Source organism: Schistocerca piceifrons, chromosome 5 (genome assembly GCF_021461385.2).
Source record: "Schistocerca piceifrons isolate TAMUIC-IGC-003096 chromosome 5, iqSchPice1.1, whole genome shotgun sequence".
In the NCBI taxonomy this organism is placed as follows: domain Eukaryota; kingdom Metazoa; phylum Arthropoda; class Insecta; order Orthoptera; family Acrididae; genus Schistocerca; species Schistocerca piceifrons.
The window spans coordinates 254,026,247-254,050,750 of record NC_060142.1 but is presented as its reverse complement, the minus strand read 5'-3'; the positions used below and the strand labels follow the sequence as shown (position 1 = coordinate 254,050,750).

Sequence of the window (24,504 nt, the reverse complement as noted above, 5' to 3'; positions counted from 1 at the left end):
GGTCTGTGATGCTTCAAGTAGCCAAGCCGTTCACCTAACTCCCGCTTGAATAGGACGTCTAAGAAGGTAACCTCGTTTCCTCCTCCATTTCCGCCATAAATTCATATTAAATTATAAGCGGTTCAAATGGAAGCACAAAAGAGGACAGCTGCGGCAGATGTGGGTGCTCTCGCCGCGACCTATCGTAAGGAAGCGGCGGCTGGGTCGTCCGGGAATACCAGCGACCTAACCATCAGGCTCAGGGAGTAATCCCAGTCCGCTACGTGACGGAGGAAATCCTGCAGGACCGGATCCGGGCGTTCGCCTGGCGCCGCCGGAGCCTGCAAAATGCAGACCGGGGAATCGGCAAATGGCGCCAGCCGCTCAAAAAGCGAACGGTCAATAAACGGGAAATATGGCGGTGTCAGTGACCGGGCAAAAGCCGGCGGCGCGAAGCGAGCTATAAGAGCGGCTGCCGCCCGGCCTGGGGTGCACTCAGACACGGACACAGACAAGAGATCGCCATGCTCCAGACGCGCTCTGCGGTCTTGCTCGCGGTGTTGGTGGCGGCCGCTACGGCGGCGCCGGCGGAGGACGCGGCGCTCTACTCCAGCAAGTACGACAGCGTCGACCTGGACAAGGTGCTGGCCAGCGACCGCCTGCTCAACAGCTACTTCCAGTGCCTCATCTCCGACGCCGACGACCGCTGCACCGCGGACGCCAAGTATCTCAAAGGTACGTCTCCCTCATCTTCATTCATTTGTGATACGAACGCCATCAGTTACAATTATATTCGTGTTTCATTAAATTACACATTGCATTTTGGACCCTGTGGGTTCAACTTCAGGTGCAAATCGTCTAACACTTACCATGCATTTTCTTTTTATTATAATGTTAGATGTTAAGTTTCCACATTTCCACAGTGTACGATGGTTTCTTCACGTTATCGTCGCATATCACTTCGCTCGAAGTGCATACTTGTTTACAAGTGTTTATAAGCACGTAGTTTAACCTGATGTCATCAAACATGAAGTTTGTCACATAGTGTCAGAGATCTGACTTTTAAGAATTTGATCTATGAAAGGAATAAATTAAAATTAAGTCTTTAAAATTACTAAAGTAACTATGAATAGTGAAATCTGTTTGTTTATTTAACATAGATTCAGGCTTTTTATTTTGAATAGGTATATTTACAATTGTTCTAATAGAACTTGGGTCCTACAATCGGCTTATTGCACAGCATGTGCTAGAAACCAAACACCTGATCAACAAGATCAATGTGATAGTACTATAAAATGAAGCCAATGGTACTACACAAAATCTGTTAGAACAACTGGAAATATATCTCCACAGAGACGAAAAGCCTGAATCTGTGTTAAATGAACGTACTGATTTCACTATTCATAGTCATTTTAGTAAATTTATAGATCTATTTTAAATGGATATATTAACTTCTTAAAATTCAGATCTCTCTTTCTGTGTGATAAACTTCATCTTTGATCACATCAGGTTAAATTACTTCTATGAAGTGCTTTTAAACATTTGTAAACTAATGTGCGCATCGAGGGACGTGATGTGCGACGACAGTATGAATAAATCAACGTATTCTTACTTCTTAAGGTTAAATGTGTTTCTTTTTTGTTGTTCTGCAAGTGTTTCATTGTTTCATCCACTGTTTCTCACAATTTCCGCTCTCGATTCACGAGATACGAAACCTAACGCTAAACTTTCTTATAGCAGGAAAATGCATTTCACCTCAGTCAAGAGCAAATGTAGATTATGTATTTGACGATTTACACCCGCAGATGGACCTTCAGAGCCCGCAGTGAATCGTGTAATTAAAAAAAAAAACAGAAGAAAGTTATGACTGAGGGAGTTTCTATTGAAGCTTGTTGCGCGTAGAATATATCACCTTCACAGCTGCAAAATATGGATAACATTAAACTGCTCATAATTTACAAGAATATCCTAGTAAAAATCAAACAACTTAGTTAGATTGTAATCCCCACCATCATCGTCAAAATAGTCCCTTGTGCGCAACGCTTCCAGCAAATTTTCTATTGCTGTAAATGCATTCCTTCAAGTCTTGTATTTGAAGTGTGTTCACTAATGTTTCCGACTGCAGTGACTTTCTTCTATGGATTTAAAACTTCGTCCTTCCAACTTGAATATCATTTTCTAGAATAGGAAAAATTTGCCTGACCCTATATCAGGCGAGTAGAATCGATGAAGCTTTGTTCTCATTCTCTTAGAATGTTAGCGCGTAGCATCTTCCCTCAGTCTCCTCAAAACATAGCAGCAGAACTTACGTGTGACCGACTAGTCAAATGGAAGAAAGTACTGAAGGACAAATCCATCACTATCAAGCAAAGATTCGTTAGCATCGACATGATGATGCTGCGAACCTGGTGCACTTTATCGGACTGCAGAGAGGATGATGTCTTCCACTGTACAGACTGCTGTCTTGCTTCAGGGGGATAACCGTACATCAATGATTCTTCGGCAGTTACGACCTACGACAGGGAATATGGATCGTCTCGAATAGTTGTTCGCAGTTCAGTGCGCATCTGCACCTCATCGTTTCACTGAGTGGCGTTCAAAAGACGAGGAACAAAATTCCTTGCATTTAGGTTCAGTTCCTCATCTCGACTGCTTTGCCGTATCTAGTACGAAATTCCAACGATTTCACATGTGTCATGGATTGCCTATTTTCTGCCCTAGTGGATCACTTCACACACTTTCGCGATAATGTCTTAGGTCGTGCATGATGTCAATCGGTCGGAGTGTTTGTTGTTCTCCACAGAATGTTGGTCATCTAAAACTCGTTTAAGAAAGTTCAAATGTTTTCAGAATGTGGTGCCCCAGAACTTGTAAATATTTGTCGAACGTTATGTTTACTGCCAAGAGCTACTGAAAAATTGCTTTGTTGAAAACCCAGTTTCGGTCCACGGATCGTCATGAGGTTCATAAAAGCATTTACTTACAACATCGCACTGGAGGTATGAAATCAGTGGCGTCACATAATAGAACTATTGAAATCATCAGTGTTGGAATTCGTAGCACATGATGTATTAGCTTTGTGAGAACATCGCTTTACTGCCTACTTTGTGCGGTAGGTTATGTTGATTACTAGTGCTTTTACTTATGTAGTTTTATTCTGTATGCAGATATGACCTGAAGATACCTCCAGGTTATGAAACCGCTAGTCATACGTGAACACAAAATAAACAGCTATTGCGGATTTGTACTTTCACTCAGTTTTAACACAGGCTATTTTACCATCTCTGACTTTAAATTGTTTGATTGTCCTTCGCAGTACAAATTTTTCAGTTGAGGTTGCCCGACCTATAAGGTTATTTGTGCAATACGAATTAGATCGCTAATCATAAAACGTGTCTGTGGCTTCACTCAATCACGCTATATCAACAATCAGCTCTAAGGCTACGAATTGACAATTCTACATTATAATTACATCGTTCGTAGCGTTAATGCTGACTGTTGCTATAGCATGAATGAGTGCACTGTCTGGCACATTTTATGGCAAGCAATGTAATTTACATAACTATGCGAAAGCATTGACGAATTCCTGAATTTTATAATCTGACGCCATTGATTTTATATCGCTTAGTACTATGTAGTAAGTGATTTTATGAACGTGATGATGATACGTCGACCGAATTTTTATCAACAGGTCTTGGAGGAAATCATGCCGTTCTTCACTCGAGTGTTCCTTCTTGACGCTCAACAAAAGCGTCCCTTAGCATGCTGTGAGGTTTAGCGGTAGTTTTTGGGGAGCTCAAAACGGAACTTAACACACTGCATTTGTTCTTCAAGTCAGCTATTCAGAAGTTCGTAGGACATGGCGTAAAAAAAATCTGGAATAAAACAACTTCCAGACGAAGCAATCAACAATGACCTTACCTGGAAGACCGGTAGTTGACTAAAACAACTAGAGGCTCCTTGCGATGCAAGTTTGTTTAATGATTGTTTGGGGGCAATATTCTAACTCTCGGTAATTTTGGACAGGGCTTCAGATAGTGATTTTTTCACCATAGTCTATTTTCCAGCTCAGTCACTTATAATTTGTACAAGAAATTACCGGTTTCGGTCATCGAGGGCTAACATCACATCGTAAGAATGGAAGCAACAGTCATTCGCAAACACTGAGGATAGCACCGAGTCAATAACTGAACCAGATTTCTCATTGTTTGCGAGTCAACTACTACTTCCTTCTCAACGTCTGAAGAAGTTTGGTGACGTTTGAAACCAGCAACATCTGGTACAAGTTATGAGTAACTGTGCAGAAAAATAAACCATTTTCTTTTCGAAAAACATTTCAACAACCCTCGAAGCCTCCAGTACGATCGAAATGTCGTTCATTAGATTTCTTGGGAGAATTAGAAGGAACTGTAGCTCATCTGTATCAGCGACCACGAACAGAACATTTGTCAGACCTGTTTGTAAGTAGTGTTCGAGTCAGACTGAGTCAGATATGTCAGGCTGAACGAAGACTTTGAAGCAGTTCAGAGGTGTTCTGACTCGTGACTGGTGCTTTTTATCAACACGCGAGTGATGCGCACATGCTCCGTGAACGCAAATGGGAATACATTGAGCGTAGAAGGCATCCTTTTCTCGAAATATTACTGAAAAGTTTCAGAGAATTTGCTGCAGCCTACAGAACAGTCCTATCGCCACTAACACACATCTCACATAACTGCCCACGAAGATAAGGTAAGAGATATCATGGCTCTTATGGAGATATATAGACACTCCGTTTTTCTCTCTCCATTAGCAATTGGAAACGGCAAGGGAATGACTAAAAGTTGTACGAAGTACCCTCCGCCATGCACTATATAGTGACTTACGGCATCTCTATGTAAATGTAGATGTAAGACCTAACAATGTTGGTCTCTCTGTTTTCATCATGAACACACAAGTATTACGCATCTATTCGGCAGACGTGCGTGCAGGGTGAGAAAAGTTAAGTGACAGATCACCAGTGCTCGATCATGTTTTTGAGCTGAGAAACAAGAAGCACATGGAAATTAATTCTCCCTGTTACCCTAATTAGTTTTAAGACTGTATACTGTTAAGATTCGCTTCACACAAGTACGTTTTCGTGTGCAACGGTGTTAGTGTTTGCTTGTAAAGCAAACGCTTGCATGGTACTCGTTGCTGACATCGCAAATAAACGCTGCACTCTAGCTCTTCGCTTTTCGACTACATTTTAATTGGAGTGAGTGTATGACGGGGTTTGTGGTTATCAGTCTTCTGCTTGGCGTGATTCAGCGCGCCAGTCTCTTGATCTCAGAGTAGCATTTACGAGGTTATTAGCTCTTCATATTCCCTTCTCTTTCTTCTGCTAGTGTGTTTGACGTTTATGGCTCCCTACAGCGACCTGCAAGCTATACTATGAAGTCCTAACATATATTTTATTATCATATCGCTTCTTCTATTTAGTGTTTCTCGGCATTCATTTTATCGCTATTCTGTGTCGAAACAAACTCATTTCTTTTCAGTCTTTGTACTGCCAAATATTCCCTTAGATTACATTTATGGCACTTCAGTTTCTTCATGCATAGAGGTACGATACTGGTAAAGTCACGTATTTGGGGTTCATTCCCATTCTATCATAGTAACCTTACTCTACCTCCAAATCTCTTTTGAAAAGTAAATTGCATAATTGTATTGCCAGCTGTTTAATAAAGTTACCCTTATTACTTTTGAATCACTGTCTTACTGGAAATGAAACCGAAAAATCGGAATTCTTGACTCTTCTGTTTGTATGTCGCTCAGGCAACATACCCAAATCTACTAACAGAAGTAAGGTTTGATCCTTTACAATCACGGGAATGCTCCTCAGTCCGATTAATTACATTCTTATTATCTCTGACCTACAAAGTAATTGTAACTCTTCGTTGCTGTGGATTAAACGCGTATATGTTACGGTTTTTCATGCAAAAGGCATCAGTGGTAAGTTTTTCTTAGGCAACCTTCTCTCTTGAAAATTTTGGTTACTCTAAGGCTTTACCTCCTATTGTAGAAACTCATGTAAGATTTTATGCCAAATGCTGGGAGAGAATTTGATCACGTATGCATTGTACTTATGTGGTATACATCAACTTACTTTCTTGCAGAGGTAATACCGGACGCACTCACCAATGAATGTAATCGGTGCCGTCCGAACCAAAAGGAAGGAGCCGAGAAGGTCATAAAGTTCCTTATTAACAACAAACCAGACATGTGGGAGAAACTGGAGGCGAAGTACGACCCACAGGGGGTATACAAGAAGAGGTACCAGAACGAGTTTGAGAGAGTCAAGGGGGGGAAGGACCAGGAGCCGTACTCCAGCAAGTACGACAATGTGAACCTGGACGAGGTGCTGGCCAGCGAGCGACTCCTCAACAGCTACTTCGAGTGCCTCATCGCCGACACAGAAGAGCGCTGCACGGCGGATGCCAAGTACCTCAAGGGTGAGTACTTTTGTACATTATCTGTCTGCTGCAAGACGTGCAAATGATACCACTGATGGGAAAGAAAGATGATGGTTTCACGAAAAGGCTATCGTACGAGTACTCTTCTGGAATAATACGTAGACTAACTGACAGATTAATGTCAATGAGAAAGAAAACGGTGGACAGCACTTCTTCAAAAAATCTTCGCAGCCTTCGAAAATTCTGCACCCTGTAAAATCTGATCCATTCAGCAAAGTGGTTGCCTTCTACTTATTATGTTCGGGTTTACATATCGCTCCATTATTGATACTAGCAGTGCCTTAAGTGGTAGTAAAAGTCCTTACTACGTTTGCCTTGAAGAATCGTATCATTTGCTAGCTTGTTTTATACTTGATAATGATATTCCCTTTGTAGCGAAATGTTTCAGTATTCAAACATTCGCTGCCTCTTCTCGTCTTTAACTTCGAAAGTGCATGTCTGGCACAGACAAACTTTTCACACATACGTCCTATAGGAGCCAACAAAGTGTGATATTAATGCCAAGAGTATGCATCATTTGTCCTTCACGGTAATAGTTTCCATTTTATTTCTTAACTTTAACACTGAGCAGTTCGGGAATGACGGCTTAAATGTTTTGTTGCCTTGCGAACAGTTTATTGCACAATTTCTAAAACTGCGGAACACACCTGGTGGACAGACACACATTTGTATGACTCTTACTTGGGAAGAGCTCAACTGATTCTAATTTTTCACAATTTCCATAAGTACCTTCAGGTAAATGGTGGCATGATTACTTCTAAAAGTACACGTCAACAAAGTCCAAAAGTATTATCTTCCTCCCTCTGTATGGATACTAGTTTTGATCTTTTATATCATCTTTTCCTGTGCTTTATTACCGATTTCATGAAAGATCTAGGATGCTAATATGAAGTAAACAAAATGTTCTCCTACGTTCTAATCTTTTTTCTCTGACGACAGAGGGAACTAGTCAAACACAGATGCTACTGCACATGGGTTTATCTGTGCATACTGTAGAGAACTATGGTGCAGTGATTCATAAGTTCTTTAGAGAAAATTTTCTCACCATTTTCACATCACAAGCACGTGCATCAAATCACATACACACACACACACACATATTGAGTTCTCCTCTTAGAAAAATTTACGAATTACTGTGCTGGTAAACCCCTTACGTTATTTGATTTTCAAACAGTTGAGCAAAACTGAACGTACTCAGACTTTTCTCTCTTTACTTATTCCGATCATCACTAAATTGGCACAGTATTTTTAGCGCAACGCAATCTGACTTTCAATAATCCCTACAAAAGAATGGCCGTGAATAACAATAACGTATACCTTTCTTGAATCACTTACCTCACCACAGTCTTTGTTACTCGAACTACTGCAATACAGCGAGCGCCAATGCTGCCAGCTAAATAAAAGATTCTAAGCGCTAACTACTTACTGATAGGCATAGTTAGCAAATGAAAGATTTTGATAGAGAACAAACAATGTATTTACCTTAATAATATTCAAAAGTCATAATATATATATCAGTTCATGATATCCATTAAATTTACTCTTTCTGATGGAAGCACGTCCAGATTGTCCGCTCTCAAAATTCTGCCATCTCTCTCCCCACATCCACCACTGCTGGCGGCTCACCTCGAACTGCGCAACGCTACACGCTGTTCACATCCGACTGCCCAACACTACCATAGCAAATATTCCAACAATGCAAACCAGCCAGAGACTTCACACAGCACAGTCAGTGATTTTCACATAGAGCGCTACGTGGCGTTACCAATATAAAAACCTAAACAGCCTACTTACAATATATGCAGACGCACGCACAAACACGCAAACACGGTGGTAGCCTTGGCTGCAAACTCTTCCATAATGCATTTTCCCTTCAGTGCTCTCATATAATCTCTTCCCCTGCTTGTGACGTCACATGTCTGTCTGATTTATATTTATTTTATGACATTAAACAAAATAACTTTGTCTAATACTATATATCTTATTAAATTCAATGTAAGTGACACGTCAGTTAAATCAAAACCTGATTTCTAATATTACTTAGCTTGCGCATGTATCGTAAATCTGTTATTAGTGCTTGCCCTCACTTCATGAATGAAATGACCGAAACAAAAAAAATTACAATCGATTACTGGTGAGCCGACACAGTGCTCCGGAGCCCATCCTCGAACAATAAATGGAATCAGAAGGTAACCGTAGCCATACAACAATTTCCCGTCCTTTGGCGTGTAATATTAACGCAGTAGAGTGCACCGCAGTAACTATGCTTATACTGCAGAACCTAGAAATGCATGTAACCTATTTGGGAAATGTGAAAATTTTGAAACGGCGAGAGCAAATTAATAACTACTGTAAATTATGAATACTCTGTTCGTAACGTATCAAAATTAGGTAATCATTGAACTGTTTGCACCATGTGAAAGAAATACCTGTCATCAGATTACAAAATTCGGTCACTTTTCTACTGTAGAAGTGATACCGGACGCACTGACCAACGGCTGCAGCCGCTGTCGCCCAAACCAACGTGAGGGAGCCGACAAGGTGATCAAGTTCCTTATCAAGAACAAACCGGACATGTGGAACAAACTGGAGGCCAAGTATGATCCCGAGGGCGTGTACAGGAAGAAGTACCAGAAGGAGTACGAGATGGCCAAAGGAGAGGGGAACAACGAACCGTACTCGAGCAAGTACGACAACGTCAACCTGGACGAGGTTCTGGCGAGCGAGCGTCTCCTCAACAGCTACTTCGAGTGCCTCATGGCCAGCACTGAGGACCGCTGCACTGCGGACGCCAAGTACCTCAAGGGTAAGTCTAATGCTACCAACGCCCTACTTCAGTGTACCATCAAAAGAGACAGTAATCCTCTAACTCATGAGGTGCATTCTCTCAGACTGCGTGAAAATTTTCGAACTCGCTCTCCAAGGCCACTTGTAGCGGAATGCTTCTGTGCACTCTCTACCGTCCTTAAATTTCCGGCCTTAGCGTGTTATGCTGTCGGTTGCGTTAACGACTTGTTTGTTTGTTGCTGACACGTGCTATTGACAGGTGTCAGACATCCTAGACCGCGCCTAATCAACTACGTACCTGTTTTCTTCTACACAGTAGTGTATAACACAAAATGCGTTCGCAGGAACGCGTCAGTTTTAACTTTCTCGAGTTTGATGAAACTGTTAGATGGAGGAAGGCGTCAGTAATATAGATCAAGAAAGAGACGAAGAATACGACGATTTTACAATAGCCAGTGATCATAGTTCCGCTATCGAATAGGAGGATCATTCAGAGAAAAAACTTCAGGACAGTTGTGGCGGAGATCTGCATGCTTCTCCAATAAAACAGTTACAGTGTTAGTTAAAATCAAACATTTTCTGAGTAGTGATAATAAAAATGTAGCTCCCAGCAACGAACGTAAACTTGGTAGAATTCCTTATTTCTAAGTGCAAATTTAAACCCTATAATTTAATTTTATGTTTCAATTTATTTGCTTCAGAGACGGCATGGTTTCTCAGAACGTAAAATTCCGTTCTCTAGACGTCCATTTATGTCTACTATTTAAAAGAAAAGACTCTCACAAAAGTACGGGATTTTCTGTGATAAATAGAAAAATGCTGCAATCTTTACTTAGTGCTATAAGAAAAACGAGAAGTATTTAAACAACACGTATCATAAATTAAGAATTTATAATGACTTTTGCCTTAAAACTCAGTTTATACTTAGGAGTCCCAGAGAGTAAGATAGAAATCTATAGCCGACGTTGTTATGTTGGAATAATTGCATTCTCGGCAGTTTTTTTTAATTATTATAGTTGAGGCCGTCAGAGATTTTGGTAACAAAAGTCGGTAATTATATATACGAACCCGTTAAACTAATTTTTTCATTCCATCATGTGCATAACATCATCTTCAACCGAAACACAAAACCTTTGGTAGTATTAATATTGAATAGAAAAAATCTATGCCTTTCACGAGCTATCTCACCAAGAACATAAGGAATTGCGGTAACAAAAGACTGAATTGTATGCAGACTTACTGGCACTTCCATGGGCTTGTGACAATTGATCATATTTCTTAACTCTCAAATTCGTGTGGGTCATTAAAAAGGGTTTCGTCGCGCCCTATCGGTTTCAAAACTATTTCTTCCACTCTGGAGCGGAATTTACACCAGTTTGCAACTCGCTAGCAGTAGATTGAAACGATTGACAGGTGCGGGACTCAAACGTGAAGCCTTGTGATTCACGGGCAGAGCTCTCACCGTCTGCACTATTAAGGCACAGTTCACGATCTTCTCTCGCTACTTTATTTCTGCTAGCACATCTCTCCTTCCCTCCAAATTTCACGGAAGTTCACTAAGGGGTTCTCCTGAACATAGTTAAGTGGCCACAAGGTGAAACGCTCGCTCCAAAATAATTCTATTGGAGACGGCTAGACACATTTATGTCTCGGTTCTCCCAAAATATCATTCATTACAACAATTTGAGGCATCTTAGAATTTTGGCGCTCTGTTGAATTTAAACTGAAGAACACATCGAAAGGTTTGCTTCCTTTCACTTTCCACCTTGATCAAATCATTAATTATAAATGATCTCAAAAACATCAGCGATCGTGTCACAGATGGCAAGATTCCAAATAACGAATGACACATGACGAATGCGACACTTCTGCCTTATGTGTCAGTCTACTCTATTAGCAGTGCGATAATCCATTAACTAATTCTGTCTGCAGAGGTCATCCCAGATGCGCTCACAAACGGGTGCAGCCGATGCAAGCCTAACCAGCGTGAGGGTGCCGAGAAAGTGATCCGGTTCCTCGTGAAGAACAAGCCAGACATGTGGAACAAATTGGAAGCCAAGTACGACCCTGAAGGCATCTACAAGAAGAGTTACCAGAGTGAATACGAGAGGGTCAAGAGCGGAAAGGACGAGGAGCCGTACTCCAGCAAGTACGACAACGTGAACCTGGACGAGGTGCTGGCCAGCGAGCGACTCCTCAACAGCTACTTCGAGTGCCTCATCGCCAACACAGAAGAGCGCTGCACCGCAGACGCCAAGTACCTCAAGGGTGAGTAAGCTAGGCAGGTGCCCAGTACTCCTCTACTGGGTTAAGTCAGCAGTCTAAGCAGGACTCCAAATCGCTTAGCTCGTTGCCAGAACTGACCTAGTACCCCAATAAATAGTTCAAATGGCTCTGAGCGCTATGGGGCTTAACATATGAGGTCATCAGTCCCCTAGAACTTAGGACAACTTAAACCTAACTAACCTAAGGACATCACACACATCCATGCCCGAGGCAGGATTCGAACCTGCGACTGTAGCGGTCGCGCGGTTCCAGAGTAAAGCACCTAGAACCGCTCGGCCTCTCCGGCCGGCGCCAAAAAATAGTCACTTCTAACCTGAATGAAGTATACATTGCGTAGAAAAACGTGTGGAACCACTGCAAGTGAAATGGATACTTTCGCCCTGTTTCAGACTCTCACACGTTTGAAATTGCCACTAACGCAGTGACTGGTTGCCACTAAATATCTATAATACGCTCTATTGTCTACCTTTGTTCTTCTCGCATGCCTGTAAAAATTAGTCGATTTTCCAGACAAAAACCCTACTCTATAACTGAGTTTATATCGCAGTGGAACTTCATGGTAAATTGAAACTGAATACTGTGATTACATTTGCTTTTCGAGAGGTTGGGTTGATTTAAAACATCTTCTTTCCAACTTGAATATCATTTTCGAGAATAGGAAAAATTTGCCTGGCCCTTTATCAGGTGAGTAGAATCCCCTGCGTGCCGTCCAAGGAGACTCTTGTCTCTTGACAGAGAATGACTTCTCATTCCGAGAGACACTCGGCCCTCACCTGTGTCAGCCACCTGAGACGTTGCCCTTTCTCCATTACTAGGACGTGTGAGTTGGATTCTATGGTCGCAGGTTCGAATCCTGCCTCGGGCATGGATGTGTGTGATGTCCTTTGGTCAGTTCGGTAAAAGTAGTTTTAAGTCTAGGGGACTGATGTCCTCATATATTAAATCCCATAGTGCTCAGACCCATTTGAATTATTTTTTTGAGTTGGATTTTCCTTAGATTGAGAATGAGACCACAAGGCATTCCTCGTACATCCAGAATACTTTATTCTTTATCCTGCCAGACTGAACGGTACAATAGCTGTCTATTGCGATTCGAACCGATTTGCCATTGAGATATACATAGTAATGAGATACTGCTGCTTTAATATTGTGTATTTTATTTTCCAGTCAAGCGAATAGAACCGGCTGTTTGAGGTCCCTCACATTATAGAGTTTCGGTCCTTTTCAGTTCTGGTAATGGATAGACGGGTTCCCCTGTTAGGAATAAATGTGTGCTGATTATCGGTTCGTATCTTTGTATTACAACCAAGGGAAAGCACCCAAAAGCCTTAATCGAAATTAGGTATACACAAAAACAATTAATTCATTTCCTTCGCTACAGCTGTGTTATGACACATGGGCATGTGTACGTATCGTTCTGTCTTGTAGCTACAAAATGCAGTTCACAGAATACCCATCTACGTTCAAGTGAGGGACACACCGAGCGAGGTGGCGCAGTGGTTAGCACAGTGGACTCGCATTCGGGAGGACGACGGTTCAATCCCGCGTCCGGCCATCCTGAATTAGGTTTTCCGTGATTTCCCTAGATCACTTCAGGCAAATGCCGGGATGGTTCCTTTGAAAGGGCACGGCCGATTTCCTTCCCCATCCTTCCCTAACCCGAGCTTGTGCTCAGTCTCTAATGACCTCGCTGTCGACGGGACGTTAAGCACTAATCTTCTCCTCCCTCCAAGTGAAGAACATAAATTCTGTTGGGTATAACTGGTGTTTTATATAGCGTCTCTTCAAAAGATTTATTTCTTTGTACTTTCTCTGGCTCCTGTTATTTTCTTGGTGTGAGTGTAATACCTCTAGAGTTAAGGAAAATAAATCGTGATCGCACCACTGCTACGGAGCAAAGTCATTCATCGGTCTCTCCGTTATTTCATGTTGCGGGCTAAAAAAGTCCCTCTGCTTTATTGTGATAAGCATATACGGAATGTTATTTCATTAATGTTTCTTTAAAAAAAATTAGTAGATAAAATAAGTATAATACAATTCAAATTGGTTGTAGAATTGTAAGTTATCTGCAATGCAAGAAATATATATTTTATTAGTTTCTGTCAAGAAAACTAGTTACTAACAGGAAACACCGAAATTTTGATACCGTATTACAATGACGCGTGTTAATAAGTATATCCGTTGCTGAAATTTCAGAGGTCATCCCAGATGCTCTGACGAACGGATGCAGTCGCTGCCGCCCCAACCAGAGAGACGGTGCCGACAAGGTCATCAGATTCCTCATCAAGAACAAGCCGGATATGTGGAAGAAACTGGAGGCCAAGTATGACCCCGAGGGTGTGTACGGGAAGAAGTACCAGAGCGAGTACGAGAGGGTCAAGCGGGGGGAGGCAGCCATTGAGAGGAGCAAGACTGGCCAGGGCAATGAGCCTTACTCCAGCAAGTACGACAACGTCAATGTGGACGAGGTGCTGAAGAGCGACCGCCTCCTCAGCAACTACTTCCAGTGCCTCATGGACGAAAACGAAGAACGCTGCACTGCTGACGCTAAGTACCTCAAGGGTGAGTCAGCAAATGCGTTCTGATTACACAATCTCACTATGGGACGTACTTAGTCATAGCTGGTACTGAAAGCTGTCCAGTGACTGGACTAGGTCATAAATGTCGGTAGGCAAATGAAAATACACACTTTGCTTCGGCTTGATAATGAACTACTGATGGAAACCGGTGGCACTGAGCAAAAAATCAAACAACTGATGGTTATCTGTAATGAAGTTTCACAATTATTTGACAGATGTGAAGCCCCAACTCATCAAAAATCCGAATACACATGTGTTCTATCCTAGTGTTTCAAATGGGTTTAACCTGTCGCAATGTTTCAAAACGAAGTTCACTCAGATTCGGAGTGAAAATTTTATGTAGCAAGTGTGTGCCTTTTTTTGCAGTCATGTTAGTGACAAACACGTTGATTATAGGATGTAGATGGTTGAACTACTGGGTGATTCACAGTATGATTAAAAGTAAGTCTTCAGTGCTTCAGTTACCAACCATCGTTAGCAGCGCGAAGCAACTTGCATGGAAAATTACATAGAATATTAGTGACAATGAAAAATATTTTACAATAGTTATTCAAGGTATCTTCCTTGCTATCTCCAAGATAATGCTAAAGCTACTGAAAGAGGTTTCTTAGCAAACTGAACACCTACTGAATATTTGTTAAGACACCCAGCGTACTATGCACTTTATGAAATTACAAATGCACACAAATGTCGACTGTACTACCCTCTTGTAGATACAAATAACTTTAGGGGCGCCTATCGACGTAAATATAGTTGTTCACTTACGTGCATTTTCGTGGAAATGTAATCATATTAGCTTTAATATCTTTCAAATTATACATATTTCCCTTTTGCTGTGGGATATGAATCACTTGATTTATCCGAGCTATGTGAGACACTTCAGGAAAAGTAATTAACAGGAAAGTAAGTTTTACAAAATGAAATGTCAGATACTGTATTCTCTTACTAATGAAATTAGCGTCATTAGAATGAACTAGTAAGTTATGACACAAGTCCATGTGTGTTTGTCTGTCATTAAAATATTTAGCCATGGCTTCTCTCCTCTCCTAACTGTTTTAGAGGAATATCGATATACTCCAAATTAATGTGATGACTAGGTATCAGGTGTTTTATTTTACATGTTGTGGCGGCATCTTCAGAATAAAACGATTTTTTTTGGCGGGGATTGAAACATAGAGTCGGTACAGGGTCTAAAACTCTGCGATAGCACCAGTAGCTTAACATGACCGAACACAGGACAAAGGGTTTGACGTTTCCTATATGCAACAACGTTAGAGCACAGTCTGATCAATATGAATTAGACTCCTACCACATTTTCACATTCTTCTTTCACGGCTACGAATACAAACGGCTGCCGGCTATCTCTGTCAAGTAAGTCGATGGATAAAGAAATGGCCGATGCCAGCGACCACAGCAACACTGCTCATGTATTAACCAAATTTCGTAGCTGACAATAAGGGCAATTCGTGCAGAATTTTCCGACGAACCGTTTCATCCATTACCTCTTTCCTTCCCATCAATAATTCCTGATCTTGAAGAAAGTTGTATACAGTTTACGAAAACACTGGCGAGTATAAAATCAGTGGAAAATTGTAAGAGCTAGTAATACATAATTTCCTAGCCATATATCCCTTACGTCTTCATTAAGCTCTGTGTAATTATTTACTGGGAACAACAGAGAAGAGCCTATATCTGATAAATGAAATACTGTACGGTGCGTTATTTTCCAGAGCAACCAATTTCAGCAGTTTTCGGTAACAAATATGAACAGGTTACCAACACGTGTGGACCGTTGTCACCATCTGGCCTGGTTTATCCAGAGCGACCTTCGGGAAATGATCACATAACACAGACAGTAGGAGAAGCGGAGGCCACACCGAGATTCGTAAGAAGAATCTCAAGGAAGTGTAACTCATCCACGAAGGAAGTGGCTCATAAGGCGCTTGTTCGACTGATTCTTGAGTATTGCTCAGCAATACAGGAGCCTCACAGATAGGATTCATAGAAGAGATAGGTAGGATACAGTGAAGAACGATACGTAACATGCAATGATCTTCATGGAATCGTTTATTCGGCGCGAGGGCGCTTCCGAGATGCTCAAGGAACACTATTGGCAGACGTTACAAGTGGGGTGTTGTGCATCACGGACAGAACTACTATTTTCCGAGAAAAGGCGGACAACGCGTTACTTCTTCCAAAACACATCTCGCATAATGATCACGACGAGAAAATTCGAGAAATTAGAGCCAATACCCAGGCTTACTGGCAACAATTCTCTCCAAGCGCCGTTGACGCTTATAACGAGGCTGGATTATCAATTACTGGTTCAGGAAGTACCCTTTGGCACTATTAGGTGAAATGCGGAGTATGATGTAGATGCAAAAATATGTACAGTAGTCACAACTGTTTTGGTCTCAAATCATACCTACTTCCAGAAAAAAAACCATTTAGATTCCAAGCAAATGTAAAATTGACGGTGTTGAAGGCTAAGACTGATATGTTACTTTCGAATTCGCGAAGCTCATGTTTATCGAAGTACCAGAAAAATGTACATCAATGTACTGAGTTATAGTGTGCAGTCCATGGTAGTCCGTTATTAGTAAGGGTTACTGCCAATACATGAGATCTCACGTATTTCTTTCTATTACAATTACTTTTCAATCAATGGTCAAAGATTATGCTGATATTTGTGTTTTGTTCTTTCTTCCAAGCTTTCGTCGTGAAAAACTTTTCGGTAACCTTCTTCGGATATCGTCCTGCTTGACCCATTCTACTTCCAGAAATTTGATAAGAACTCGTGATTATTTATAGGAACAATGTAAATGTATCAGCCTAACGACTTGAGTTTCAGGACTGGAGCAAGTAAATGGAGTATTATAACTCCGGGCTTCATATTCTCCTCGATTCAGTCTACCGAAATGGAGCATTTAATGTATGAACAGCATATGAAATTGAATAACAGCCTGCCCACGCATTCTAGTAACGTCAAATAAAAGCCTTATTAATCACTAAAGGTATTGTGACAAACTTCTTTACCAAATAATAACTAAAGAGGAAACTGTGTCTTTTCATGTTTACAGAAGTCATCCCTGACGCTTTGAACAACGGCTGCAGTCGCTGTCGTCCAAACCAGCGGGAAGGAGCCGAGAAAGTGATCAAATATCTGATGAAGAACAAGCCCGATATGTGGAACAAGTTGGAGGCCAAGTACGACCCCGACGGTACGTACAGGAAGAAGTACCAGAACGAGTACGACATGGCAAAGAGCGGCCAGGACAACGAACCGTACTCCAGCAAATACGACAATGTGAACCTGGACGAGGTACTGGCCAGCGAGCGACTCCTCAACAACTACTTCGAGTGTCTAATGGCAGACACGGATGACCGCTGCACAGCCGACGCCAAGTACCTCAAAGGTGAGTGACACCCACAATAAGCATTTAGCGCAGCAGTGAGGTTTACGAGGCGATTTCATCACTTTGTGTGGTGCAAACGCTTAACGTACAGCAAACAGTAAATATAATAGAGGCACACGTTTCAGTCCTCTGTATATCGTTACAACAAGTACAGAGAGCCGCAAAATAGGTGTTACAAAGTTTTTGTATAGTATCATAGTATCTGGTGATAGTTTCTTGTTATTATATTTATTCTATAGCAGACAACCAGAAAATTAGTGCAAGAGCGTTTCCCCTGCTTCAACGAGTGTGCAGAGTCTGAATTCCGTGAAAAATTACTGAAGACCACCATTTTCGACAGCACGGATATTTCTCGAAACTGCAGTGTGGAGGTGGTGAAATGTTGCAGGTTCATCTTCGAAGACCCTGCACTTTAGATAATCTCAAAAGATATGATCATACGGATCGGGATCGATATTATAAGCGAGCCATTTCACACCACGTCCAGCAGCTTGAAGGTGTCGGTCCACAGTATAACAGTGGAACAATTTCTGTTTGTCGACGTCCCCATAGGGTTGGGAGTGTGCCTCATCATTAAAATCGGATTCTTAACGACTGTTCCATTGTCAAAGCCTTCGGTCCTGTCATTTGAAAACGAATGCCGCCGCTCCTCATCATTGTCCTCAAAAATTTGCCACAGTTGAATTTTTTAAGGGAGTTGCCACACTGAATGTCTATCTCATGTAGTTAACTCTCCATTAAATAGGGTTTCCACTCGCTCCACATTCGCCTGAGTTTCAGTTGAGGCTGGTCATCATGAGTGCACTTTCATTGTGGCACGTGGGGATCCAGTATTTCAGAATGTTTCATCAGCCTTCAATAAAACGGAGGAAACTTTAAATAAAATCAGTACCAGGTGATGTTTGAGATTTGTCATCACAATTGGATTTCCTTTCAGTATTGTAATCCGACGGAGAAGTAGTCACTCGGGATGGTGCTGTTCTTGGATCAAATGTGCTGTCGAATGCGCGACTCACCCTAACACGTCCAGAATTTGTATAAAACGTCTTTTCCTTGAACAAACGCTGTTCCAGTGCTTGCGTTTCCATTGTGAAAAGTAAAGTGAGACGTTGATGAGTGAGCAGCAGAATTTCCAGAGCTAAAGTAAAATATCACAAGGAAACTCATTTATGGCAGACGATTAAGCCACAGTAGGCAAACAGTTTCTAGCACCTATTTTGCGCCACCCTATATATGCTGCTTTAGATGATCCACATGTCAGTATTGTGCATTAGCCTAAACTAAACTGTGTCTACTGTCTTCGAATTATACTTGAAATAATTCGTCATCCAATTGTACAATTGTTCTAAGGATATTCTGATCTCAAAATGTTACGAAGACGATTCGAAGGAAATTTGTATTTGTCATGAGTATTCTATAAAGAAATGCTCTATTAAGGAAACTGAAATAAAATCAAACTGTGTTTCAGGAATTAGATGTCGTTTGAAAATTCCACAGAGATTTCTGTTCAAGGAATGTGACTAACGTACTGTTTGTGCAACACGTCTGTCACCTTTACATTGTCGACTGGCTGATGAAATGGGAATTTCTCTAAGCAATTTCTTTTGATATTCAATCATTTTTTTTTATCAAGGTATGTACTATAACAGCCCTACAGCTCAGGAAAAAAGCTCAGCAGGGCGAGATACGCACAACATGAGAAAAATAAAACGTAGAGGCGTATGGCATTGTTGGTTGGGAGATACTGATGGGTGGCTTCAGACGACTGATCAGAAGGCTTTTCCTTGACCGTACCCTATCGGACTGTTCCACACGGCATTCGAGAATTGTGTCTTAAATGTATCTGTTGACTGTAGGTGACAACGTCTAACAGCTGTGCGGAATATGGTGTCATATTTGTACTATATGATGAAGATAACTCCGTCTGAAGAGACGTTAAAATTCCAAGGGTATCGACCGACCGCCGTGTCATCCTCAAACCACAGGCGTCATTGGATGCGGATAAGCAGGGACATGTGGTCAGCACTCAGCACTCCTTGCCGTTGTCAACTCCCGTGACCGGAGACGCTACTTCCCAATCAAGTAGCTCCTCAATTTGCCTCAAAAGAGCTGAGTGCGCCCACTTTCCAGCAGCGTTCCCCAGACCGAACGGTAACCCGTCCAAGTGGTAGCCATGTCCGACAGCGCTTAAATTCGGTGGTCTTGCGTAAATCGGTTTTACCACTGAAGCAAGGCCGTTGGCATGATGAAGATAAGGAATAGGGCAAAACTGCTCTTCGAGTATGACATGAAACTATTACACTTCAAATATAAGTACATCGATCGTCCTTGGGTACAAGACGGAATGATTCAGTGGATGACTTTGACGACAGTGCATCTGGATTCTAACTGTCCCGTAATCGTTGATTTTTGGTCAGGCGTTCAGCTTTAGCACTATTCAAAGACTTAAATGTTACTTTAGCTATAAAACGCAATTTCTGTCCTGACGGAATTAAAGTTAATGAAAAACACGATGGGTTCGGTCTATTTCTATTTATTTACTTCTTGTATCATAGATGCATGATTCTGTATTGTTAGTTTTGGACTTGAAAATTATGTTTTCATCAAATGGAAATCTGAAAACAAAATAATAAATATAGTGGGTTATTCTGAGGATATTTTCTTTCATTGTACCAGGACGATATTGGACGATTTATTGCTAATTCTGTAAGAGAGCTGAGTGGCTTACGTTAGTTTCTCTTTTGCATATCACAATGGTAAGACATTATGTTGTGCCTCATAGTAATTATGAATAATTCATATTTCCAGAGGTCATTCCTGACGCTTTAAGCAACGGCTGCAGTCGCTGTCGTCCAAACCAGCGGGAAGGAGCCGAGAAAGTGATCAAACATCTGATGAAGAACAAGCCTGATATGTGGAACAAGTTGGAGGCCAAGTACGACCCCGACGGCACGTACAGGAAGAAGTACCAGAACGAGTACGACATGGCAAAGAGCGGCCAGGACAACGAGCCGTACTCCAGCAAGTACGACAACGTCAACCTGGACGAGGTACTGGCCAGCGAGCGACTCCTCAACAACTACTTCGAGTGTCTCATCGCTGACACAGACGACCGCTGCACAGCCGAAGCCAAGTACCTCAAGGGTGAGTCACACGTTGCACGCACTCTCTTCCTTACGAAACGCTGAACTGACTTTGATGAAACCGCTACGTGCTTACACGTATCTAAAGTATCAATAACTAATTAATTAAAAATTTCGCAAGTAATGGAGAGTAATGGGCAAGGAGCACTGCATCAGTAGTGTGTGGATAAGTTGACAATGTGGATTTCGCGGGAGGCGTCCTATGGTAGTCTGTGCAGCTGGGATGACCAACGTGTCACTATAGCGCTGGAGTCAGCGCATCTGTGTAGACAGCAGGACACCCGTGTTCGAATGCAGGTCCAACACAAATTTTCAGTTTTCCCCATTGATGTGAATCAATGCTCGCTGGCAGTTAATGTCATTAATTAGTTTGTGTATAAAATATTAAGACATTCAGGCACTAGAGGAACATACCTACCACTTTGATATTCATTTATTTTATAGCCACTGTTTAATTGTAGCACGGAACGTGGTTCTAGGTATATTGAAGTTCTTGTTCTGTTTGGGCCGAGAAGTCATACAATATTCGCTTAACCATTAAAGGGAATTTAATCGCTGCTTTCTTACCTTTAAATATAGTATATCTAACATTCTATGCCATCAACTGAAAATCAGCCTCCTGATGTCAACTGAAATCGATGAAACAGAATTTATGGAACGATCTTGTCGTATGTTCCACTCAGATGTCTCGATTGCAACATTATATTTTTACATAGCTGGAAATACATCTCTTGAAAATTTGTGCGGGCCTGGGAGACCAACCTAGGTCTCCTGATTACTAAATAGATGCGCTGACACTGCGCGATTCGGACACGGTGGTCACGGCCACTGCACGGGCTACCCTAGCACGCCTCCCGTCAGACCCAAATTATCAACTTATCCACACACTACGAATGTAGTGTTCCTTGGCCGTCATCCGTATTACTCGCAGCATTTCGCCAATTCCATTGAGTTCGAGCTTGGCGTGCATATCCATTGAAGAGTTCAATGGCCATCTTCGCCTCAGTTTTATATAATTGATGTCTTTTCTCTCAGACAGGTCCGAACCTTAGAACATTTTTTTCTTCCTCTGACGTTATTTGTCATGGGACAGAGGGCATGTCTCATTCTTGGTGTTTTCTCTTGCAGTACACCATTGATGCAACATCATTTACGTCTAGTACGTATACTTATCCCAGCGTTAAAAATGTTGGTTTTCCTATCAGTAAGTCCCACCACAACAGATTTATTTGTGGAACAGAAGAAAACACGGACGATGCCTCGTTAACACCTCAATGCATTACTGAGTCTTCCTGGAGACTGATGGATAACAACAAACTTTTTTCGTAACTTCGTTGAGCTGTTGATAATGAAGGAAAATACAGAGAAGGAGTCCTGGCGTCCAAAACAACCTGTTTCGTTCACATTCACGCTGTTCGTTGAAAGCCAGGCGGAAGTACAATCGACAGATTATTATCTTGTTAGGAGTTGCTTTTATTATACCCAGCATATACATACTGTTTTATGTGGTACAGACAGCTATTTCGTTTAATTTTGTCTCTAGTAAGGTAATCACAAACAAGGAAGTGAACGAAAATTGTCTTCGACTTCAATACCTTTTCTGTTGGATTATCTACCCTCGAGGATTCAACAATCGTCGTTACCGGAACGAAGCCAGAAACGAAAGGAAACACTGACAGGCACGTAAATGTTGTACTATGTTGTACTTGTCTCCCCTTCTGAACCATGGAGAAACCCAACCACCTGCACCCGTTGGGAAGGGCTGATGAATTGTGCTTTTGCGTCGCTTTTCGTCGTTACGTGCGTCCCTTGCTTTTTCGTACAATACGCGCATGCCACGACACAAATGCAAAAACATCTCTGTGTTGCAGAGGTCATCCCGGACGCGCTGAAGAACGGTTGCAGCCGCTGTCGGCCGAACCAGAGGGAGGGAGCCGAGAAGGTGATCAAGCACCTCATCAACAAGAAGCCCGACATGTGGAACCAGCTGGAGGCCAAGTACGACCCCGAGGGCGTTTATGGGAAGAAGTACCAGGGCGACTACGAGAGGGTGAAGGGCCAGAAGGAGGCCGATATGTACTCCAGCAAGTACGACAACGTCAACTTGGATGAGGTGCTGCGCAGCGACCGCCTGCTTGACAGCTACTTCCGCTGCCTTATCGAAAACACCGAGGATCACTGCACCGCCGACGCCAAGTACCTCAAGGGTGAGTACCACCACCCGCTACTACAGTACATTTATTTGTTGCTTCACTATACTTTAAGAGCTTCTAGACTTTTACAAATGTTGACCATGAAACAAACAAAACTTATCCGCATCTAAGGAAATAATTATTATTTGGGTCAACATTTAAAAGACTCTAATTCCACTCTCTCAAGAGAGGGAGAGTTTTAGTTCTAGCGAATCAGCATTTACGAAGTTAATAAGTATTTTTTATTTATCCGTAACCATTTTCCACGCAAAAATAAGAACATGAATTTTCTTGAACTACAGTGCCAACTACCAAGAATCAAAACAAATGTTTAATACATAATGTACGTAGTTTTTTATGTAAAATCTGATTCTGCAATAAAAGAGGGGGTTCCCATTTCAAATTTTAAAGTTGCCTCCCGCCCCAACCCCGGGGCTAGAGTGGCGGGCTAATTTTAGCACCAGCAGATGTCCCCCTCGAAAATAATCAACTTTGGATTCTACACATTTTTTCGTGTGAAGCTTATTTTTCGAGTTATTCTGGTTTGTCAGCTTAAAATTTACAATCTGTATATATCACCGACTACATCATTCTCGACAAACTGAAACATACAATATGTAGTGTACAGTGATATCCTGAGCTGCTTGTTTTCATAACACCTCATTATTATGAGTCTATATACAAAAAAGGAAGAAAATTTTTTCTATGATATTAAAATCTGAAGTTACATAGAACGAAAAACAAATCAAACGGAGTCTTGTATTCAAAATTAATGTCATTCATATATTGTGAAAATGTGTCTAGAATGAAGTCATGAAACACAATCTGGGGTTCGGTTCATTCTAGGAATTTCATGAAACTTCAAAATAGTTGACAAATTTTTGTAATTCTAAAGTTATCTCAAAGAGAATCAGATATTTTTCCTCAACATTAAAATATTTTTGAAGCATTTGCGATATGGTTCAAAACTGTTCGCAGTTCAGTCATTTGAAACTTCTCATCCTCAGTGTGATGTCAATGGATATAGTAGAAATCATAAAAAACGAATTTCCTGTATCTCATGTTGACAAATTGACAATTGTAGTACGGTGGAAAGGTCACTATTCAGAAGATCATGATCATTAAAGTAGGATAAAATATTAGTCTACTGAATTTTTATGTAACAGTAAAAATTAAATAATTACTTTCATTAGTTTTAACTGCGTGATGTTTCTCCAACGGTCCCATTTTTGCAGAGGTCATCCCAGACGCACTGACGAATGGCTGCAACCGATGCCGACCAAATCAACGGGATGGCGCCGAAAAGGTCATCAGACACCTCATCAAGAACAAACCCGCCATGTGGAACGAACTTGAAGCTAAATACGACCCAGAGGGCATCTACAGAACCAAATACCAGAGCGACTATGAAAGGGTGAAAGTCTAGGCAACGATGTATCTGAATTAAATCCTTCAACTCGATGTGGCTTCCAAAACAAATAAAAACACAAATAATAGTTTCGTTCTTGTTATTTCTTTATGTATCACATTTATGCACCACATTATCACATAATCGATTATAAAACACCCATATAATCTTGAAAGTGCTTTGTAATGCACGAGAAAGAGGCGACATCAGCAAGGCAGGA

The 24,504-nt window shown here is 41.5% G+C and overlaps 1 protein-coding gene across 1 annotated transcript; it reads left to right on the top strand.

Moving 5' to 3' along the window:
• The first annotated feature begins 503 nt into the window (after nucleotides 1–503).
• LOC124798919 lies at nucleotides 504–24,302 on the top strand. Its single transcript, XM_047262451.1, has 9 exons — nucleotides 504–714; nucleotides 6,117–6,452; nucleotides 8,944–9,279; nucleotides 11,193–11,528; nucleotides 13,743–14,108; nucleotides 17,206–17,541; nucleotides 20,350–20,685; nucleotides 22,556–22,891; nucleotides 24,112–24,302. The coding sequence occupies exons 1-9, from the start codon at nucleotides 504–506 to the stop codon at nucleotides 24,300–24,302; spliced, it is 2,784 nt and encodes a 927-aa protein (XP_047118407.1).
• The last annotated feature ends 202 nt before the right edge of the window (nucleotides 24,303–24,504 follow it).

What these genes read in the sequence shown, in the direction of transcription:
- LOC124798919 (XM_047262451.1), top strand. Translation starts at nt 504, where the DNA reads ATGCTCCAGACGCGCTCTGCGGTCTTGCTCGCGGTGTTGGTGGCGGCC. An exon ending in GGACGCCAAGTACCTCAAGG is followed by an intron (nt 9,280 to 11,192) that starts GTAAGTCTAATG and finishes TTCTGTCTGCAG; the next exon opens with AGGTCATCCCAGATGCGCTC. An exon ending in CGAAGCCAAGTACCTCAAGG is followed by an intron (nt 20,686 to 22,555) that starts GTGAGTCACACG and finishes TCTGTGTTGCAG; the next exon opens with AGGTCATCCCGGACGCGCTG.